The sequence below is a fragment of the Peromyscus eremicus genome, chromosome 4 (assembly GCF_949786415.1).
Source record: "Peromyscus eremicus chromosome 4, PerEre_H2_v1, whole genome shotgun sequence".
In the NCBI taxonomy this organism is placed as follows: Eukaryota; Metazoa; Chordata; class Mammalia; order Rodentia; family Cricetidae; genus Peromyscus; species Peromyscus eremicus.
In genome coordinates, this window is record NC_081419.1 from 130,943,495 (window position 1) to 130,963,756 (window position 20,262).

The 20,262-nt window shown below is 49.4% G+C and overlaps 2 protein-coding genes and 1 long non-coding RNA gene across 6 annotated transcripts; 2 read left to right on the forward strand and 1 right to left on the reverse strand.

Annotated features, from left to right (window-relative positions):
- Window positions 1-1,900: 1,900 nt before the first annotated feature.
- Window positions 1,901-10,613, reverse strand: Blcap (BLCAP apoptosis inducing factor). Its single transcript, XM_059261812.1, has 2 exons — window positions 10,461-10,613; window positions 1,901-2,512 (listed from the first exon to the last, which is right to left on the reverse strand). The coding sequence occupies exon 2, from the start codon at window positions 2,336-2,338 to the stop codon at window positions 2,075-2,077; it is 264 nt and encodes an 87-aa protein (XP_059117795.1). The 5' UTR covers window positions 2,339-2,512; window positions 10,461-10,613; the 3' UTR covers window positions 1,901-2,074.
- On the forward strand, window positions 4,298-6,670 carry Nnat (neuronatin). 4 transcript variants are annotated; one of them, XM_059261811.1, is made up of 3 exons: window positions 4,298-4,461; window positions 4,645-4,732; window positions 5,701-6,670. In XM_059261811.1, the coding sequence occupies exons 1-3, from the start codon at window positions 4,390-4,392 to the stop codon at window positions 5,925-5,927; spliced, it is 387 nt and encodes a 128-aa protein (XP_059117794.1). In that variant the 5' UTR covers window positions 4,298-4,389; the 3' UTR covers window positions 5,928-6,670. The 4 variants fall into 4 exon arrangements, with proteins under 4 accessions (XP_059117794.1, XP_059117791.1, XP_059117792.1 ...); XM_059261808.1 differs by lacking the exon at window positions 4,645-4,732 and adding an exon at window positions 5,370-5,445; XM_059261809.1 differs by lacking the exon at window positions 4,645-4,732 and adding an exon at window positions 5,370-5,450 and having other exon boundaries at window positions 5,701-5,915.
- A 153-nt stretch (window positions 10,614-10,766) lies between the features above and the next one.
- LOC131909895 (uncharacterized) lies at window positions 10,767-14,702 on the forward strand. Its single transcript, XR_009378950.1, has 2 exons — window positions 10,767-11,162; window positions 14,358-14,702. It is a non-coding gene; the product is annotated as an uncharacterized LOC131909895 (long non-coding RNA).
- The last annotated feature ends 5,560 nt before the right edge of the window (window positions 14,703-20,262 follow it).

Here is a 20,262-nt window from a genome sequence, read left to right on the forward strand (position 1 = left end):
TTGGAGGTGAGGCCCAGCACAGGGTCGTGACATGCTGCCACAACTGAGTGTCCCAGGTCACAGCCACAGTTAACACATGTCTACAGCAGAGGACTGTATGCCCTCGTGCTTCTAGCTATCACCTAAGATATGGTGGGTGGATGGCAAGCCTTATTTATTTTTCCAGTTGAAATGCCATGAGGGGTTTCACTTATTTTTACTTCAAAAGCAGCACCATACAAATCCTTGATTAGAGCCCCAGCTGTCTTAAGTTGTTTATCAAGGGATCCATTACTAAAGTCTTCTATGAAGCCAACAGTTTCAGGCGGGAAGCCATGGGAGCTGAGAAGTGCAAATGTCTCATCTCTGAAAACTTTCAGACTCCCTCCTGTTCACCGCCTGGATTGCCCCTTGCCCCTCCCCCAACACCACCATCTGCTCTCCACAGAACAGATCAAATTCTCTAGCTAAGGTGCTCTGGCGCCAAGGACTCAGCCGAGTATTTTACCCTGCCCCCCACCAACTCAGAAATCCAACACCATGACCCAAATGGACTGCAGCCACATAAAATCACGAAGTAAAGTTTATAAAGCTTTATTAAACATTTCAAACAGCTGTAGAACGAACACACCAGGAAAAAAAAAAGCTTTACAACAGCAGTCCAAGTGTTTCCCAAGTGTGGCCTCGAAGTCCCACTCCCCAGATGCTTGCTTCCAGTTCTGTGCCTGGCCCATCACCCTCACTCGTACACAAGAGGACATTTCCGACTGGAAGAACAACCATGCTGATCCCCAGTGGGCAGGGGCCAGGAGAAAGTCTCATTTGCCAACACTTGTTACTGAAGCGCAGAGAAAACAGAACAAGTACCAAGTCACCAAGTCTTCCTGTGTATTCTTCATAGTGTACAGTCTACGTGCACAAACGAAGGAGCTCCTGGCGGGAGGATGATGGCCACTGCTCCCCGAGTCTTGTCTGAACCACCGTGGAGTCCACTGTGCTGGTCACTCTGCAATCCCCATGCTAAATAAAAACTGCAGTGGACCTACTACAGCTAGCTACTACTACTAAACCTCAAAACCAGAACACATTCAGTAAAGCTTCTTCACAAGGAATATACACATGTATTTGTACGTGTACACACACACACACACACACACACATTCTCACACGCATGCGTGCACACATACACAGAGCACATCAAAAAATACCCAAACACCTATCAAGGGAATCATGGCTGCTATGAAACACATAATACTTTCCCGTTCACTCAGCTGGGGACCACTGGGTCTACAACAACACTGCACACCTCTCCCCTGAAAAGCATGCACTGGAGCCCAGAGGCGGCTCCCTTAGGACGGCTGAGAGAGGCAGGAGGAAGAGCAAAGGGAGAGAGGCTGGGTTGGAAAGCCAGAGCCCAGACACCCAAGCCAAAGAACAATGTCTCTCCATTGCTTCTCTCTTAAAAATGAGGCAGAGAAAATACTGGAGGTTTGTGGACAACAAGCAATTGAGACATGATTCCGTCTCACCTGCTCGACAGGGAAAGGATGAAAAAGCGAGGCTCTCGGGCATCAGCAATCTCTTCAAATTTGAGATAAGTGCAAAAACAAGCCCTGTCTTGGACAGGTGTTCCCCTAAAAGGAAAGGGGTGGGAGAGAACCAAGGGGAAATCAGGGAAAGGGACTGAAGAGGGAGGAGGAAGATTCTGATGAGGAAGATCCTGATGAGGAAGGGTCATGGAGGTGACAATGAAACTAGCATTGTCTCTGCCCAGGTCATACCAAGGGCGGTTGACCAGGATGGGTGTAGACTCCCCACAACGATGAGCAAGGGGGTGGGCCAGTCCGTCATCCAGGACCCAGATGGTGACAGAACACACAACCATAAGACCACCCACGACTACAAGACGCTACAACAGAAGCACTGGTCAGTGCCATTATTCACATTGTAAGGATAAAACATCACAGGCCAAAAGGCTCCATCAGGAATGTGGCACCCGCAGGGTTGCGGGATTTGAAACTCCAAATGCTTTATGACCTATGTCAGTACCTCCCCTCCCGTCTTCTGCTTCCTCGGAAAGCTATTTCGGCAGCTGTTAGGTGCCCACAACACCAGGATCATGGGCGGATTCCGGAAGTGGGGAATCGGAGCAGTGGTACAGGAAACAATTTCCCCAGCAGCTATAGCAGATAAGGAAGAGGGCTGCCAGGAAAACCAAGGCACATATTGTGCAAGGTTTCCGTTCCAGAAGGAAGCTGAGCAGGTAGAAGCCCATGAACATGGAGTGGCTGAACCACAGAGCGGGGTTGAGGGGCTTGGGGATGAGGAGGACGGGCAGCAGCCACTGGAGGCAATACATGATCTCTGCCGGGCAGGGCCTTCACCAAGGCTGCCAGGCACCGCTGCAGGAACCGACCTAATGGGAGCCAGCAGGCACAGGTGGCTGCCCTCCGTTTTCTTCGACTCTCTCTCCAGGAGCTGAGCCGCTGTGCTCTCTGGCTGTCAGCCTGGGATCACCAAGGCAGCAAGGATCCTGAAGAGAAAAGTCAACACAACAAACAAAGAACAGACAGACAGACAGACAAAAAACAAAAACAAAAACAAACAAACAAACAAAAAAACAGGAACAAAATGTATACTTATTTGGGAAAATGGATCATGGTTAACAACAGCAAATGTGAATGCCCTTTCCTCCCACCCACCCATGAATGTCTACTCCTATCCAAATTACTAGTTTAAGATAGCCTCCTGGGGTGTGTCTTCCCTGGGCTTCTACTGGAGGCTCCCAGGAGGGCACGGTCCCCACAGTGGACTGGCTTTGCCTGGGCCCTGCCCAGCAGAGATCATGTATCGCCTCCTGGGGCTGCGGCCCGTCCTCAAAGGTCCCAGACCTCACAATACCGCCCTGTGGTTGCCACAGGACACCATGGACTGAGTGTTGTGCCCCCATGTGGTAAGAAATGGTTCTGTATCTAGTCTCACATCTGCAGTTCCAGAGAGAATGTCAAGTTACAGCAGTTATCTGTGAACTGCTAACCTGGAGATGCCAGACAGTAGATCCTCAGATCCTGGCAAGATATGGGAAGACACAGTAAAGTGGTGCCAAATATTTTAAGATGGCAGCCTGGGCCATGCTTGCTTTTTTCAAATAGTCCCAAACCAGCCAACTTCTTTGAAAGTCAATGTTAAAAACAAAACAAAACAAAAAAAACAAAACACCAACCCCCCCCCCCAAAAAAAAAAACAAAACAAAAAAACCCAACACTTGGAACACTGAACCTTCATCTGCTACTGACATTGAACAGAACCGGGTCTCTATAAGTTTTCAATCAAAATTAATATCCTGTCCACATAGGGGCAAATACATTTGGCTTCTGTGCCAAGTAGCTTGGTGGCAATTTGGTCTTTCCACCCAAGCCGCGCTCCACTAGAGATCTGTAAGATCACACTAAGCTAGGGACACTCGCTTTACTTTGAAACTAGGCGATAGTAGCCATATTAAGACATAACCCTTGGCGGCTATAGCAAAATCCTGTTCTGTGCTCCAGCCGAGAAGCAAACTGGTACAAAGAACCACCGTGGCTCAGGCAGACCTACTAGAGATTGGGGGAGGGGAGCACAAGGCAGAGATTGATATCATCTGTCCCACAGAAAACTAGTCCCAAATACATCTGGACCACTTCTTCATAAATCTTGCTCCTTTGGCGCACACAAAGGGCATCACTCCTTCCTACATCCCTCCCAGAGTAGATACAATCGCTTTAGCTACTAAGAGCAGAGCGCTGTTCCAGCTCGGGACCGTAGCCACCACCGCCTGCTGGGCAGAGCGGGGAAGCAACAGCTAGGAAAGAGTACAAGATCAAGGACTCTCACAAAACAGCTGGCATGAGTTTAAAATTCACTGAATATTAGGAGTACTGAGAAAGGGGTATACTTTTTGCCGAGATAGCCAGCCTTCCGTAATTCCGGTTTCCCAACCGCATAGGAGGTATATTTTGGCGCGGCACTGGTTACGCGGCTCGAATTTGCAGACCTGGGTGTGTCATACCAAAAGGCTTGCGCCCCTACCCTCACCCTACACTCTAGAGCCATGACTCCCCTCCATTTTACACCGAATTTCAAAAGCAGGCAGAGCAGAATCTTCTGGAAGGGTGTTACGAGCGGACTCGGGAGGTGGGGGTCGGTGTGGAAAGAACAGACGGATTTTTTTTTCCTCTCCTGGCGAATGAGGAGCGCCCCCCGCCACCCCTCCTCATCAACAGCCCCCTCCAAGTGCGCATGCGCACTTAGGTGGCAGGAGGGTACTTAAGGCACGGCCACCGGGGCTGCGGCAGTGCGCCCAACAGCGGACTCCGAGACCCGCAGACCTCGGCGAACCCTCGCTCGACTCGACCACCCACTCTCGGAACCATGGCCGCAGTGGCAGCAGCTTCGGCAGAACTGCTCATCATTGGCTGGTACATCTTCCGCGTGCTGCTGCAGGTGAGTATATGCCCGGGCTTTGGGTGGGAGAGGGCCCCTGAAGCGCGCCCCGGACCCCTAACCCCCGTCGCGATTGCCGCCTTCCCAACCCATCCTATCCCAATTGCCGCGATTCCTGCCTACCAAAGTGCCGCGGTGGTACTATTTGTCCCTGCCCGTTCCCGTGCCCACATCCTCGCACAGACCCTGTCCCCAGTGCGCCCGCGCCCGGCCGGGAACAAAGACTCAGGGGTGCGGCGGTCGCCCGCTGCGGACGATCCCGACCAACGCGGTAAGAAACACCCGCTACACTCGACCCCAGGAGGGAGGCGGGGCACTTGCGTGCTGTAAGACTTTACAGTTCGCACACGGAAAATTTTTGCCTTAAAAAATTGCGCATTGCGGGAAATTTTCTTTAAAAAAATACACTATATACACATACACTTGTGGGGTGGGATGAAAAATAAGTCAGAAAATGCCACTTTTCAGGAAAAAAAAAAACATCCAACAAAAAGAATCTCAATAAATCAGGAAAAAAGGTAAAGAGGAGGAAATAGACAAAACGTGCATTGCAGGAAAAATAAACCAGACAAAGGCACTTGGAAGGAAAAAAATTCATTTAGATAAAGAGCATTGGAAGAGAGACAAAGGGACAGAAAAAAAGAACTGGATACACACATTTAATAAAACAATTAGAGGAAAATACCCTTCGCAGGAAAAAATAGAAAGAGAGCTTCCAAAAAAAAAAAAAAAAAAAAAAAGGACAAATCATTTTATGGAAAAAGAGCGCGCGCAAAAGTGCTTTTCTTAAAGCCAAATTGGAAGGAGGCGCTTTGTGCATAAAACCATCTACCCCGAGAGCTCCCTTTGCAGGAAGAGTTCCCTGCTAAAGGAATCCTTTGCCAAAGGAATCGCATATTTCCTTCAAGGTGTTCCTGGAATGCTGCATTTACTGGGTAGGATTCGCTTTTCGAAATCCTCCAGGGACACAGCCCATTGCGAGAAGTGAGGTATACCTAAGTTGTGGGTCCAATCAGCTTGCAGCCATGCAGCTCTCAGCACAGTTGGAAAAGCTCCAGCTGCCCTGACTCGTGGACAAGCTGGGCCACGCCCGTCACTCCAGGCTACACTGGACAGACGGGCGGGGCCGGGGGCGGGGCTGGGCGGGCACACAGCAGGATCAGCAAGCAGCAGTAGCAGCAGTACTACACTGAGTCATGGGTGCTTCTCTAAGGGTGGGTCCTGGATCTCTCACCGCAGGTGTTCAGGTACTCCCTGCAGAAGCTGGCGCACACGGTGTCCCGGACCGGGCGGCAGGTGATGGGGGAGCGCAGGCGAGCCCCCAACTGAGGCCCCAAATCCCAGCCCTGGGCGGCCGTGTCATCAGGTGCTCCTGTGCTTCTCGACCCGCACGGGAGCCAGTGCCGCGCAGGAATGGGGGGTCTCCTGTGCTCCCTCGTCAACGGAGCACCTGCCAAGGTCAGTGAGGGGCCGGTAGGCCCCCGGAGAAGCAGCACCGGCAATGATGAAAATATCAGTTCCCTTCCCAGCCCCTTTGCCCCCGTCCCACTACTGGCGGGTGGGAGAGGAGGGGGAAGAGGGGAGCAAACCCTCAAGATCTGGGCGTAGGCACCACATTCTGATCTGGACTAAGTCGGAACAGCACCATCTCAGCCACAGAAGAGATCTGACCACAGAGATCCAACACCCCACCAACCAGCAGAATGGACATTCTGACATCACCAGCTGAAGCCCTGAATCTCGGTGCAGAAGAGAAAACATCAACTGCGTGCCCCATGGCGGGACTGGAGGGCGTGGGTGAGGGAGGAAGAGGGTTAAGAAATTCAGAGGGGCCCTCTCACTGTCCCTTGCCTATGGCACGCACATTTCTGCCTTGCTCCCTCATTCCCCTTCCTTCCAAACACCTCCCCAAAATGTGTCACTTGATTCGGACCCATTTAAACAGTAACTGAATCCCACCTTCACCAAAACGCCTTCTCCGACCCCCGGGCCTTCACTGATCTTGCTATCCCTGATCTCACGCAGCAGTTGTGATTAATATTGTGGTAGTCGCTAATTGTACTGGTTTAAGTGTGCATTAGTTGTGTCTCCCCAGCTAGACTGTAAGCTCCTGGAGATCAGGGACCACCCTCCCCAAAAAATAAAAAATGGACTTCTCCTGTCTTGTACAGTCCTAGGACCGTGCAGGGCAGTGGGGGTGCACCAAAAAGTTCCTTTGTGGCTTCTTTTGCGACATCGTCACATGTCTCTAAAGCCTGGCAATGTACCCTTTGGGGAGGGGCACACCACTTGGGAAAGGGGGGAGGGGGACAAGAAGACAAGAATGAACGAAGACTCTCATGCATACCTGCCTCATTTCAATACCGTCCTGAGATAAAGGACTATTTCTCATTCCCAATCAAAAAAGTGTTATTCATTTGTCCCAGAATAAGGGACATTTCCCCTTCTCCAGGATGATGGTTGCATTTACTTGGTGGTCCTGAGATAAGGCACCATGGCAGGATATCAATTTGGGAAAGATGAGAAAGTAAATGGGAATGGCCCTCTAAATGAGAGCTGATTTGAGAATATAAAGCTATACCCCAGAACTCCACCCAGGAGCCTCAAGAAATAATTGCTGGGCAGGAAGAGGGGGGCTTGGACAAAGATGTGGCTTGGCAACTCCTCCACCCAGCTCAATGCTCCAGGCCCCAGGATCACCCCGAGGTCATCTTGCCTGGCTTTTCCAACCCTCCAGCTGGACCCCCCCACCCCCCCAATTTTCTCGGTACATCTTTAATGGCCTTATCAGGTCACTAGCCTGCACTTTCCCCTCCCATTGATTGCACCAGGGAGGGTGGGCTGGCCGATTAGTTCTCCTCCTTAGTTAGCCATGGCTCTTCTCCCAAGTGTCAGCTGACTGCTTCACTAAATAGTCCTGCCACCTGTTAAGCTGCAGCTTGATTTTATTCATCCCTGTCACTACATACCTGTTCCTATGCTAATACTAAGGGAATGAGTTGGAAGGCCATCAACCTCTCCTGCTACTTCCTTAAATCCCTTAGTCATGGTTGTCACATCACAAATACTCAGGCACACAAAGCACCTTGACCCCCTTGAACCTTGATCATGTCTCTATCCCGAGAAAGCCTGATGTTCAAGCCAATCATTGGCACTTTTGAAGATACTTGTAATTTCATACAGCACCAGGGAATTATAGGGGCAAGTAGTGTAGAACTTGGTGTGGTCTTGGCTTTACCATCAAATCAGCTTAGGCTACCCAGCCAGGTTGCTTTTTGTTCCCTACCAAGATCCAGATGAACCCATGCACATCAGAGGCAGTTGGAATCCACAGGATTTGGATGTGGCATGCATTCTAAGACTCCATCTTCCTCAGCAGGGTGAATACAACTACTGTCAAGGCTTGAAGTTAGGTCAAGTCCTTTGCCTCAGGGTTACTCATCTGCAGTCAGTGCCTACCTCCTTATTGATTGGAAATTTCTGTGGTTTGCCCTACTAAACCCATTGAGCCAGGAGTACATATTAACACAGGTTCCCAATGAAGGCTGACTCTCCCCTTGGAGACTTGGAGGGAGGGAGGGGGACTGTCACTCTACTACTCCATGTGTTCTAATCTCAGCCCAAGTTGGATGCCAGCTGAGTTCACAAAGGCAGGCCAAAGCAGGGAGAAAAAAGTCTGGCTACTCTGGATATAGCACATTTTGTCCCCTCATCCCCAAGACAGGAGGTAATCCCAGAGCTTTCCAGATGATCTTGGCAAAACTTTTTTCCTCCATCTACCCTCCAGTGGTGCTGAGTGTGGTGTAGTTCGGTGGATTTCCAGGCAAGGGTTGCTCTGGTGGCTTTTAGATGGGAAATGTCCACTATCCACTTTTTTCTCCCACCCCACACCCTGCTGTCCTGACAGCAAACTAAACCCACCAGAGAAGACAGAAAGAACGAGTTCATGCCCCATTCTTGTGTTATATCTGCAAGCCTGATCCAAATTTACCTTATTTATAAAATGTTTCCACAAGCTATATACTATTAAAACATTTTATTCTCACATAAAACAATGGGGTGTGTTTTTTTATTGCAAAGCCCTTAGTACACAGAGCTACACATCCCTTTTTCGTAAAGAGGTTGCCACCTCCAAGCAGGGGCAAAAGCAGAGTGGATGAGTAGTGAGGGAAGTGGAACAGCTTTATGGGAATCTAGCAACACATGAAGGTTCCAGGGACTCATAACAAAGAAGGTTATTTTTTGGACTGACCAGTTCAAGTTCAGTAGGGTGGAGATCACTAAGTACCCAAACTATTAGAGATGTGGGTTCTAGGTGACTCTTACCTCTATCTGTATCGTAACTGAATTGTGATTGAAAGAAGGGATTTGTCTGAGGGACAGAACAGGGATTAAGCTTTTTGGCTTGGGTTACGGGGTCAGCCAAAGATAGCCTAATTACACTAGGGCTTTGAGGGAAGCAGGCTTGCTGTTGGTCACTTCCTAGGTATCTACTTTCAAACTTGGATCTCTTTAAGAAGCCAACATTCCAAAGGGAGAGTCTCAGCTGGCAGTTAATCTCCCCCAGGAGATTTAAATGTGTAAATGTGTACACATACATAACACTAGTCTATCAAAGTCTCTTACTCCAGGTGACCAATGACTTCTTCCACATGCCAATTAGACACGTTTGCCAAAATCTTCTCTGGAAATGATCCTGTTCCCCTTCCACAGGGATCATACCGTGGCAGGATACCGATTCCTGACCATTCCCAGGGCAGAGCCGGACAGAGAGGAAGGCACTAATACATGGCTCTTGGTAGACCAGACAGTGACAAGCTTGCAATGGAATGTGTGTGTTTCAAAGATAGAGAACAAGAACAGAGGGCAGCCTAACTCTGGTTCCCCTGAGAAACAACAGGTAAGAAGTTAAACTGTTTTGGCAACAACTTGAAGATGCCCATTTTCAGATACAGAACTGATCCAGTCCCTGGAAACTGACCAAGGTTCCAGAAACCCAATCTTTGAACAGGAATTCTTGACATTAATGAATCGTGATTTAAAAGAAACAAGTAAGCTCGCTCTAACACTCAACATGAACACATAAAATGGAACTTTTTTGGGTCCTGGCTTTGGTGTTGAAGTCCAGAAGGCTGACAGGATGGTTGGACCATGTCAGGCAGGGCAGAGAAGCCGTCCCCAATACATCAGTTCCCTGAAAGGGACAAAAGAGGATCCGAACATATAAACAGAAAGAACCTATAAACCAGAACAGGTCCCAGTTTCCCAACTAAAAAGGGACATGAGACCTAGAAGGAAACTAAAGGTGGTTTGGAAGGAGGAAGGAAAAATCAATTGTCCCCATCCCCCATTCTTCCTTTCCAGGCCAAGGCGAGTGTGACAGGCATTCCATTCCTTCTGCTGCCCTTGAGGGCCACTCCCCACACACTGGAGGAGAGGGAACGGGTGTCCAGAATCCATGAAAAGTTGGTGGGAGAAGGACCCGGGACCTGAAGCAGATGGTCACCCTATTACTCCAGACACCAAAGAGAGGGTTCGGGGCCTGCTTCTCCCTTCTCCCCATACTTCTTCGGATGGAGAGAGAGAGAAAAAAAAAAAAAAAGAAAGAAAAAACAGAGACTGAAGTGGCGAGGAAAAAAGTGGCGGCTTCTTAGAAGCTGAGCCCCTTGCCAAGGGCCGGAGCAGAGGAGGTGGTGGTCGCACCCCGCGCTCCCAGCTCCATCCCGGGAGCTCGCTGACCTTGGAGGCCAGAGCCCTAGCCAGGAGTCCCCGAACCCCCCACCGGGACGGGAAGGGGACCCCGCGCCCCCCAGGCCCAGGTTGGGGCAAAGCGGGGCGGTCGCCTGAAGCCAGACAAGGGTGCGCCCGCCCCCGGCCGCGCGGAAGGAAAGCCCCGGCGAGAGGCCAAGCGGCGCCTAAGGTGACCCTGGAGGGCCAACATGGCGCCGCGGCCGCGCCGAGGACCTCTCACCCCGCCCAGGCGGGCGACGCCACGATACCTGCGAGCCCCTCCATGGTGCTGCCGCCGCTGTCGCCGTCGCTGCCGCAGCCTTCCTCCACCTTAGCTCGCCACCGACGCCGCAGAAGATGGGGAGACGCCCCCTTCGTCTTCTAGTCGAGCGGCCCAAGGACCCCCGTCCGGAGTCAGGCTGTCCGCCGCAGACGCCTGACACACAAGCCCAAAGTGGGGCTACTCTAGGGCACTCTTCCCCTAGTATCCACCACAAAAGATAGTTTATAAACTTTATATGGACTTGAATAAAATTGCGGGGCTCTGAGGTCCTCAAGCCCGAAGAATTTTTAGTCAGGCGCAGCTTGGGCAGCTCCGAACCTCCGGTCTATGGTCCCCCTTATGCATATGCAAGCAGATTGTGATCCTTACTCTTTAAGAGTCGGGCGGGCCCGCGTCGTTTAGTTGCGCTGATTCCCAAGTTCTTGTAGCTTGTTGTTTGTGCACTCCGGGAAGACTTCTCGCGGCCCAGATTTGGCCCTTTCAACCATGGGCAAAGACCTAGGCCCAGAACGTGGTTCCTTCTGAATGATGAAATGGCTTGCCCCAGGCTTGTTAAAGTTTGGATGAGTCAGTGTGTTCACTTACTAGCTAATTAGGCACGTTCCTGGGCGCATACTATGCGCAGGCGCAATGCTAGGGGCTAAGTAGGTAGTATTAGGCTCCTGACCCCAATTTTCTCAATCAAGAGGTGAGAGTGAGTGTTGGAGGACAGGAGGGACTGTCACCCAGTAATCACTATATCTTAATACCTTTAATCATATCAGTACGTAATTAGGCATCGTGGGAAGCACCGTGAGGCTAAGTAAAGAGAGTTATGAGAAATTAATAGGATCCTGGTGTTTGCAGAGGAGTGAGGAGGGTTGGAGCCTTCTTGGGCAGATTGAGTTTGTGCATTGTGAAAGTGAAGGGGTCTTGTTCCAGAAGGGTGTGGGGGTGAACAAGGGATATGACAGGTACCTTGGTCGTAAGTTTGGATTTTTGTCTTGAGAGGCATGGGAAGCTATTTTCTTCGGGGAAATGAAAAGGAATTTGGGTCTCTCCAAGGCCACTGGCTTTCAGGATTAGAAGATGTGGAGGCTCAACTCGGGATGAGAGACCAGCTAAGCAACCTGAACAGCTTTCCAGACACAAAGTTACCGTGACTCAGACAGGGAGCTAGAAGAGATCCTATCAGACTGGATGTGGGTCAACAGTGAGGCACAGGCATTGGTCCTAACTACGAAGGGGTGAGGAGCCCTTGGCCAAGGTAGAAAAGCCTGAAGAAAGACAGACTGCAGGGGACAATCAGGAGTGTGACTGAGAAGTTGTAGCTGAAATACCTGGGTACCCTGTCGGTGGGGAGAACGGAGCTAGACAGACGGGCTGCTGGGGCTTCCTCGGCATGTGGGTCATGGTGTTGATGAGAAGTCAGGGGATGGAAGGAAGAAAGGAAAGTGGGCAATGATGGTCTAGGGAGGAGCCAGGAAAAGAGCTGGAGAAATGGGGATGCAGTGAGCAGACTTTATTGTCTCGACTGCCACAGTCTGGTCTCTAGAGCAGGGATTCAGTTAGGAAGAAATACTCTGTGGGGCTGGCTGCTGCTGACCCCTGTGGGAGACAAAGGACACCTTGGATTTGGGAATGAGATGGGTTTGTAGCCTGTGTTTTTTATGTTGCAAGTTAATATATATATATAGTAAATTACTGTCTTCAAAAGGGAATGGGTGGCAGATGGAGCAGCTCAGCAGTGTCACCGAGGACATGGGTTCATTCCGTCTCTCTGTTGTCCTTCAGGTGGTTTCATGCTCATAAGATGGCTATCGTAGTTCCAAGTGTCACATCGGAGCTAAGACAAAGTTCATTCTTCCCTTAGTTGAGACCACAGCAGGCCTATGACCCTCTTGTTCAGTTGCTTGTGAGCCCATAATGATCAGTGTACCTGTCCCTGGTACTCCTGTCATCAACAGAAGGAAACAGCAAGCCAGGGAGCTCTTGATTGAATGAAGAGAGGACTGCCAGGGGCAGGGCAACTAACATTCTTGTGCACAGCTGGTGGTGGTGCCACCCCTCGAGAAAACTCAGCATCTCCTTGTTCTCATCACACCCCTGTGCTGTGCCAAGATTCTCCACTCCTGTGGCCTGTGCAGTGTCCATCCACAGGAGAATGGACTAATCCATGGTGTGGTGCTCAGTCTGTGGGATACATTTGGCACTTGGTAGCCATAGCTTCTGCATGGGAGGTTCAAAATGTTTCTAAAACATTTGCTATATTCTAACGTATATCCGAAAGCATGGTTATGGAAGGCCTTCTTCAGACCACCCCGGGCACAATGAAAGACTAAATTCCACTCTTTCTTTTTTGTTGGTTGTTTTTCCTGGGTTGTTTGAGACTGGCTTGGAAGTCACTGGATAGCCCAGGTTAGCCTCATACTCATGATCCTCCTGCCTCAGCCTCCTGAGGGCTACCCTACTTAGCTGGTAACTAGAGTCATAGAAATCAGTTAGGGTTGTGTTGCAGGTTTGGGGCCCAGGGACTAATCCTCAGGGAACTTATGTCACAGGTGGGAGACCAGTGTGTAAAATCAGGATGCCCGCCTTCCCATACCAACCCTGCACTGCATCCTTCCTCCCTGGGGCCTGTACTGCCTCTCTCTTCTGACTCCTGTCAAACCCAGCACAGTCCTTGGGACGGCTAGCTTTGTCCACGTGACCTAGAATCGCCTGGAGAGAACCCCAGTGAGGGACTATTTAGATCAGGTTGGCCTATAGTCAGGTCTGTGGAAGATGGTCTCAAACGCCTTAATGAATATGGGAAGACCCGTCTGGGAAGACCCGGCAGCACCATTCCCTGGTTTGGGAGCCTGGACCGTCTAAGTGGAGAAAGCTAGGTAAACACTAGACTTGTGTACATTCATTTCTCTCTGCCTGTGACCGTGGATGTGGTGTGACCCGTTGCTTCAAGCTCTTGTTGCCTTGACTTCCCTGAAACAACAAACCATGACCTGGAATTGTAAGGCACATCTCCTCTGAGTTGCTCTCTGTCGGTTTTTTTTTTTTTTTTTTTTTTTTTGTTATTGTTTTGGTTTGTTTGTTTTAATCACAGCAACAGAAGTGAGATGTGACAGGCGTCCTAAACCCAGCAGCCAGGGGAGTCTTGCTAAGATGACCCTGTCACTTGTCCTCTGGAGGTGGTGTCCCCTAGCGGTCAAAACCCCAAGGCCATTGGTACCTCCCCCGACCAAGCCTTTGCATTCCTTCAGTCAGCTAGTGCTGACCCATTGGGCTCCTACAGGACTCCAAGTACCATAGAGAGAGCAGTGGGGAGGACAGCGCCCCTTGTGGCCCGTTGAGATGTGCCGTAGTGCAAGGCCAAGGCAGACTCACTTCCTATCCCTGGTCACCCCAGTAGTGCATGACCAACAGCAACTTTTAGGAAGAGTTTATTTTGGCTTATAGTTCGGGGGTTGGGGGTTGGCAGGAGATGGTGGTGGTGGCTAGAGTCCATAATGTTGGGGAAGGCATGGTAGCAGGGACAGGAAGCTGAGAGATCACATCTCAACCACACATGGTAACAGAGAGCAAACTGGAAGTGTGGACAGGCTGTAAACTGTCAGCATCCATCCACCCTCAGTGATGCATTTCCTCCAGCAAGGCTCCATGTCCTAAAAGGTCCAAAACTTTCCCCAAACAGTGCCAAGTGTTTAACTACACGAGCCTATGGAGTTCTCTCTCATTAAAATCCAGCAGCAGGGCAGTTTGGAGCTTGCAGAAGGCAGTAGGTGGCGGATGGTGTGTAATATACATTATACTGGTAGACTGTCACATGCTAAGAAGCTGGCTCTGAAAGTGGGTGCCCCCTCCTCGAATTTGGACCCAAGTATGTTTCTGTTGTGTGTCTTCCAAGAGTCCTCGTCTGGAGACGGCCAGGTCCCTCTAACTGACAGAACAGCCGAGCAGCCGGAGTCAAAACACTGTTCTGAGAACCGCTACAAGAGTAACTATTCCCCACAGATGTTACTATGTTTACCCCGTGATGAAGAAAGTTCAGCTCACCAGAGAAATCACAGTTGGAACCCCGGCAGACTGCTTCAGCCTCCAGTCGCTTTCCGCTGGATGTTTTGATGTCTAGCTGGATCTACTGTTTTGTTTTCTTTCTTTTCCTTTTGCTATATTCTAACGTATATCCGAAAGCATGGTTATGGAAGGCCTTCGTCAGACCACCCTGGGCACAATGAAAGACTAAATTCCACTCTTTCTTTTTTGTTGGTTGTTTTTCCTGGGTTGTTTGAGACTGGCTTGGAAGTCACTGGATAGCCCAGGTTAGCCTCATACTCATGATCCTCCTGCCTCAGCCTCCTGAGGGCTACCCTACTTAGCTGGTAACTAGAGTCATAGAAATCAGTTAGGGTTGTGTTGCAGGTTTGGGGCCCAGGGACTAATCCTCAGGGAACTTATGTCGCAGGTGGGAGACCAGTATGTAAAATCAGGATGCCTGCCTTCCCATACCAACCCTGCACTGCACAATTCTGGTTTCTGAAAGTTAGCATGGCTTTCTTCTCAAGAACTAGATCCAGGAAATTGTACCTGTAGTGGAACAATAACATTAAAGGCACCAAAGAAGCTATGAGACATCAACTGATTTAAAATGTAGCTGGAAATTTTACCAAAGTGTTTAAAGAAATACCTAAGTTCCGGAAAGAAAGACTGCCACTCAAATGCTATAGCTTACTTGTGTGGTGTGCTGACCAGCTGTGCACCCTCAAACACACTCATAACACCCGTGTGACTTAATTTCCCGCCTGTAAAGTGGGGAAGGAAACATTAGCCTTAGCTGATACAGCTTTGGTGGGGACTCTGAGTTCATATTACAAAAGTTCTTAGAATAGTGCCTGTCGCTAAGGATCATGGGGCTCGTCCCTACAGTTGGCTGCCCTGTGGAAGCCCAGCAGAGAAGGCCTGTTTTAAGTCTGCTCTCTGCTGCTGTCACTGAGTACCTGGGACTCTGTGACTTATAAAAGAGGTTTATCTGACCCGTGGATCTGGAGGCTGGCAAGTTCCAGAGCATGGTGCTGGCTTCTCTTGGCATGTGGGAAGAGCCTTCTTCCTGGATAATAATGAAGGGGGAAGGCATTATTGGGGGTAAGGGGGAACTTAGTTAGACAGGGTTTCTTTTCCTGTTCTTAGCCAGAAATGGCACAATGAGGGACTTCCTCTTGTAATCTCCTTTGAGTTTAGTGACTTCCCCAAAGCTTGGTCCCATGAATTCACCAGATAACTTTTGAGCATGGCGATTAGGTTTTGTCCACAAGTGACCTTTAGGGACACATATTCAAATGGAGTTGCCCCTCCCAGAGCTGGCCTCTGCTTTCCGGCAGAGAGGCCTCCTTTGCTCAATCTTATGGCTCTCTGCTTGGGAAGCAAGAAAAGTTATTTTAGCCAAGTCTGTGGTGACACCTAGTGGTATAGTGCAGAACTGCCCGACTTTTTAAAACTTCCACCCCCTTTAGCTGTTACTGTGTCCCAGACACATGAAATTTGTAGCTAACTTTCAGCATAACCCTGTAACATATAGACTATTATTATTTATATTACACATGATGAAATGGACTCATGAAGGGGAATCCATTGGCTGGGTCTGCACAGCTACAGGTGATGGTTAGATTTGAATTCAGGCCATATGGGCTTGAAGTCTAAGTCCCCAGACTCTAGTTCCTCTATGCCAGACCCTTTGGAGAACATGGAAGTTCATATTCTTGTAACACAAATTTCAAAAAGTCTTATTAATAGAAAACACTCAGAGCCAGATATTGGGGGTAAATTCTGAAAGACCAGAGAGACAGAACAAGCCACAGCCAACCTCACCTCACCTTGTGGTATTGTATTCCCCCAAATATTGTGCATGCTAATAAACTTATCTGGGGTCAGAGACAGAGCAACCACAATATTAAACGTAAAGGATAGGCAGTGGTAGCACATGCCTTTAATCCTAGCATTCCAGAGGCAAAAATCCATGTGTTCAAGGATACAGCCAAGCATGGTGACTCACCCCTTTAATCCCAGAAAACAAGCCTTTAATCCCAGGGAGTGGTGGTAGAAAGCAGAAAGGTATATAAGGCGTGAGGACCAGAAACTAGAAGCATTTTGGCTGGTTAAGCTTTTAGCTGGTTAAGTTTCAGGCTTTTGAGCAGCAATTCAGCTGAGACCCATTCTGGATGAGGATTCAGAGGCCTCCAGTCTGAGGAAGTAAGAATAGCTGAGGACCCGGCGAGGTGAGGTAGCTGTGGCTTGTTCTGGCTCTCTGATCTTCCAGTGTTCACCCCAATAACTGGCCTCGGGTTTGATTTTATTAATAAGAACTTTTAAGATTCATGCTACAAATCCTGATCTTGTTTCCTCAGACTGAAAACCTCTGAGTCCTCACTGGAATGGATCTCAGCTGAACTGCTGCTAAAAAGCCTCTAGTTCCTGGTCCTCACACCTTATATACCTTTCTGCTTCCTGCCATCACTTCCTGGGATTAAAGGCATGTGTGCTTCCCAAGCAAAGACGTGAGATCTCAAGTGCTGGGATTAAAGGTATGTGCCACCACTGTCTGGCCTCTATGTCTAATCTAGTGGCTGGCTGTCTCTGATCCCCAGATAAGTTTATTAGGGTGCACAATATATTGGGGGACACAATATATCACTACATACCCCTGCCCTCAGGCAGAACATAAATATACAATCTGTGGAAGGAATAGGGAGGTGGGGGAGGAGAGAGCTAAGGACTAATGACCTGCCATGAGCTTGCAAAGATTGTGTTGAGGTGGGAATGCCCGCCCACTGTGAGCGGCACCAGTCTCTGGCTGGGATCCTGGACTGAGTAAACGAAGAAAGGGAGGGGTTGGGGATTTAGTTCAGTGGTAGAGCGCTTGCCTAGCAAGTGCAAGGCCCTGGGTTCGGTCCTCAGCTCCGGGGAGAAAAAAAAGACAAAATGAAGAAAGGGAGCTAGCTGGAGACAGCCTGTGTTCACTCTCATGTGTCCTGATTGTGATGTGATGTGACCTGGTCCTTGCTGCCTTGATTTCCCCATCAGATGGACCTGTGCCCTTAAACTTGAGCCAAAATAAACCTTTCTCCCTTCTGTTGCTTTCGTCAGAGTATTTTGTTCTTTTACAAATATATTACTTGTGTTTGTGTGTGTCGGGGGGGGGGGGGGCGGCGGACATGTTTGTGGGGGATGGACGTGTGTGTGAGTGTGCAAGCTTGTGCACACACTCAGACTGGGGAGAGGGCACCAGATGTCTTCTCTCACTCTCCACCTAGTCTGCTGGTCCCAGGGTTCCCCAGTGGGAACAGACGGGCTTCCTAGGTGTGTCAGGAAGGTGGTCTTAGAAGAAGGGAAGGTGAGAGCCAAGTCTCTGGTGGTCTCTTTTTGTCATTAGTGTCCCTTCAGGGCCCCCACCATAGCCCAGGCTGGCCTCATGCTTACCGTAGCCAAAGATGACCTTGACCTTCTGATTCTCCTACCCATCCCTCCTGAGAACAGGTACGTGCCACCATGGCTGGCACAGTATCATTTCGATTAAGGAATTGATTCTCAGTGTCCTCAGCTATCAGAGAAGAGGGTGCCGGTCTCTCCACAGCTTCAGACTCATGATGACTGTCTTGCGCCTTCCCTTGGTGTCTGCTGGTCTCTCAAAGTTAACAGAGCCGAAGCCAAGAGCAGACCCTTCCCAACCGCCTCACCTAGGCGCCTGCACCGCTCTCCCTCCCTGGTGTCTAGGCCCGTTCAGTCTCTCTATTGGCGTAGGTGACCTTTAGTTGCCCTCGTCCCGCCCCACCCCACCTCCACGTCTTGTCAATGTCTGTGGAAGCCCGCAGCCCACCGCCGACACTCAGCCGAGGAGCCCGTGCAGAGACCTCTCACTGTCTCCGTGTTCCCAGCAGCAGCACCAAGACGTAGAAGCTAGGGTAGTTTGTTAAAAATAAGATCATTGAAATCTTCAGTGTCCCTCTCTTCCAGAGTTCAGTCCTGCATCTTATAAAATAGCCTACAAGCTGGCTCCCAGCCACCGCCACCCCACTTCCGGTACCACCCGGTTCTGTTACTTGCTGGATTCCAGACATGCTTCTCATAGCATTGTGCAGTGGCTGTTCCTTCTGTGGGAATGCTCTTCCCACGGACACGGACACGCCCCCCTACACAGTCTGTGGGGTTTGCTCAAGTATGATCTGTTGAATAAAGTTGACCTTGACCCTCCTTTCTGGCCTCCCCTGACATACACACCCTCTCCCCTTTCTTTATTTCAGCCTGGTAACACTTTATGTAATTAGTTTATTTGTTCTGCTGTTAATCATCTGTCCCCACCCTGGATAAGTTCCGAGTTAGCAGGGACATTTTCCTGTTGTAATCATGGATGTAACTCCTGTTCCTAGCAGAGTGTCTTGTGAAATAACAGGTACTCAGAAAATATTGAATGAATGAATGAATGAATGAATGAATAAAGCAAGGGTCTTGAGTGGATCTACACATGAGGAGCATTTCTCCTTGCTGAAGATTACTTTTTATTTACTGATCTCCTAGGCTTTATTTATTTTTATTTCATGTGTATGGGTGTTTTGCCTACACCAGTACACCATAGAGGCCAGGGTAGGGCATCCAGTCCTCTGGAACCAGAGTTACAGATGGTTATGAGGCACCATGTGAGTCCTGGGAATTAAACCTAGGTTCTTAGGAAGAGCAGCCAACACTCCTAACTGCTAAGCTGGAGTTTAAACAGATTGGAAAGCTATGGCCATCTGTTGACTTCATTGTGTAGAACTTCCTTGGTGTTCAAGGCTAGCAGCGCTGGAGCAGACGCTCATCTGGGCTGATCCTCTGCTCTTCCTTTGTTCTGGAAGCTAATGTTCTAAGACAAGACACAAGAGCCTCCACCTTCCAGCCAGTGAGCACAGCTGAGCCACCCTGCCCTCCCCAGCAGCGCAGGACATCTTTGCATCCTCATAGACTTGGTGTGAGCACTGTTTATTCTAGGCACATCAGCAGAAGCAGCATTGCACCAGGGTCTTAGCTGCATCCTCCCAATGGCCATGAAGCAGGGACCGTCTTCTCATATATTTAATTATCATCTGTTAATTTCTCCATGAAATGTTTAGGTTTTGTCTCTTTCCAAAGAAATAGTTACATTAATAATCTATAAATGAATTAGTTAAAAAAATCATTATTAGTAGTAATTATAACAACAATTGGAGGTTTTTTGTTTGTTTGTTTGTTTGTTTTAAATCTGCTTAGCCAGGCAGTGGTGGCATACACCTTTCATCCCAGCACTCAGGAGGCAGAGGCAGGTGCCAGATCTCTGTAAGTTCGAGACCAGCCTGGTCTATAAAGAGAGTTCCAGACAGCCAGAGCTGTTACACAGAGAAACTCTGTCTTGAAAAACAAACAAAGCCGGGCAGTGGTGGCGCACGCCTTTAATCCCAGCACTCGGGAGGCAGAGCCAGGTGGATCTCTGTGAGTTCAAGGGCAGCCTGGGCTACCAAGTGAGTTCCAGGACAGGCGCAAAGCTGCACAGAGAAACCCTGTCTCGAAAAACCAAAAAAAAACAAAAAAAAAAACAAAAAAAAAACCCAAAACAAACAAAACAAAAAAATTCTGCTTATGTAACTGCAGCAGAACATGAAACACTTAACAATGAATCTATCAAAAGGTATCCTAGGGCTGGCAAGATAGCCTAGAGAGCAAAAGCATTTGCCACAAAAGCCTGATGACCTGGGTTCAATTCCCAGGACCCACAGGTGGAAGGAGAGAACATGACTGCCTCATGTGTG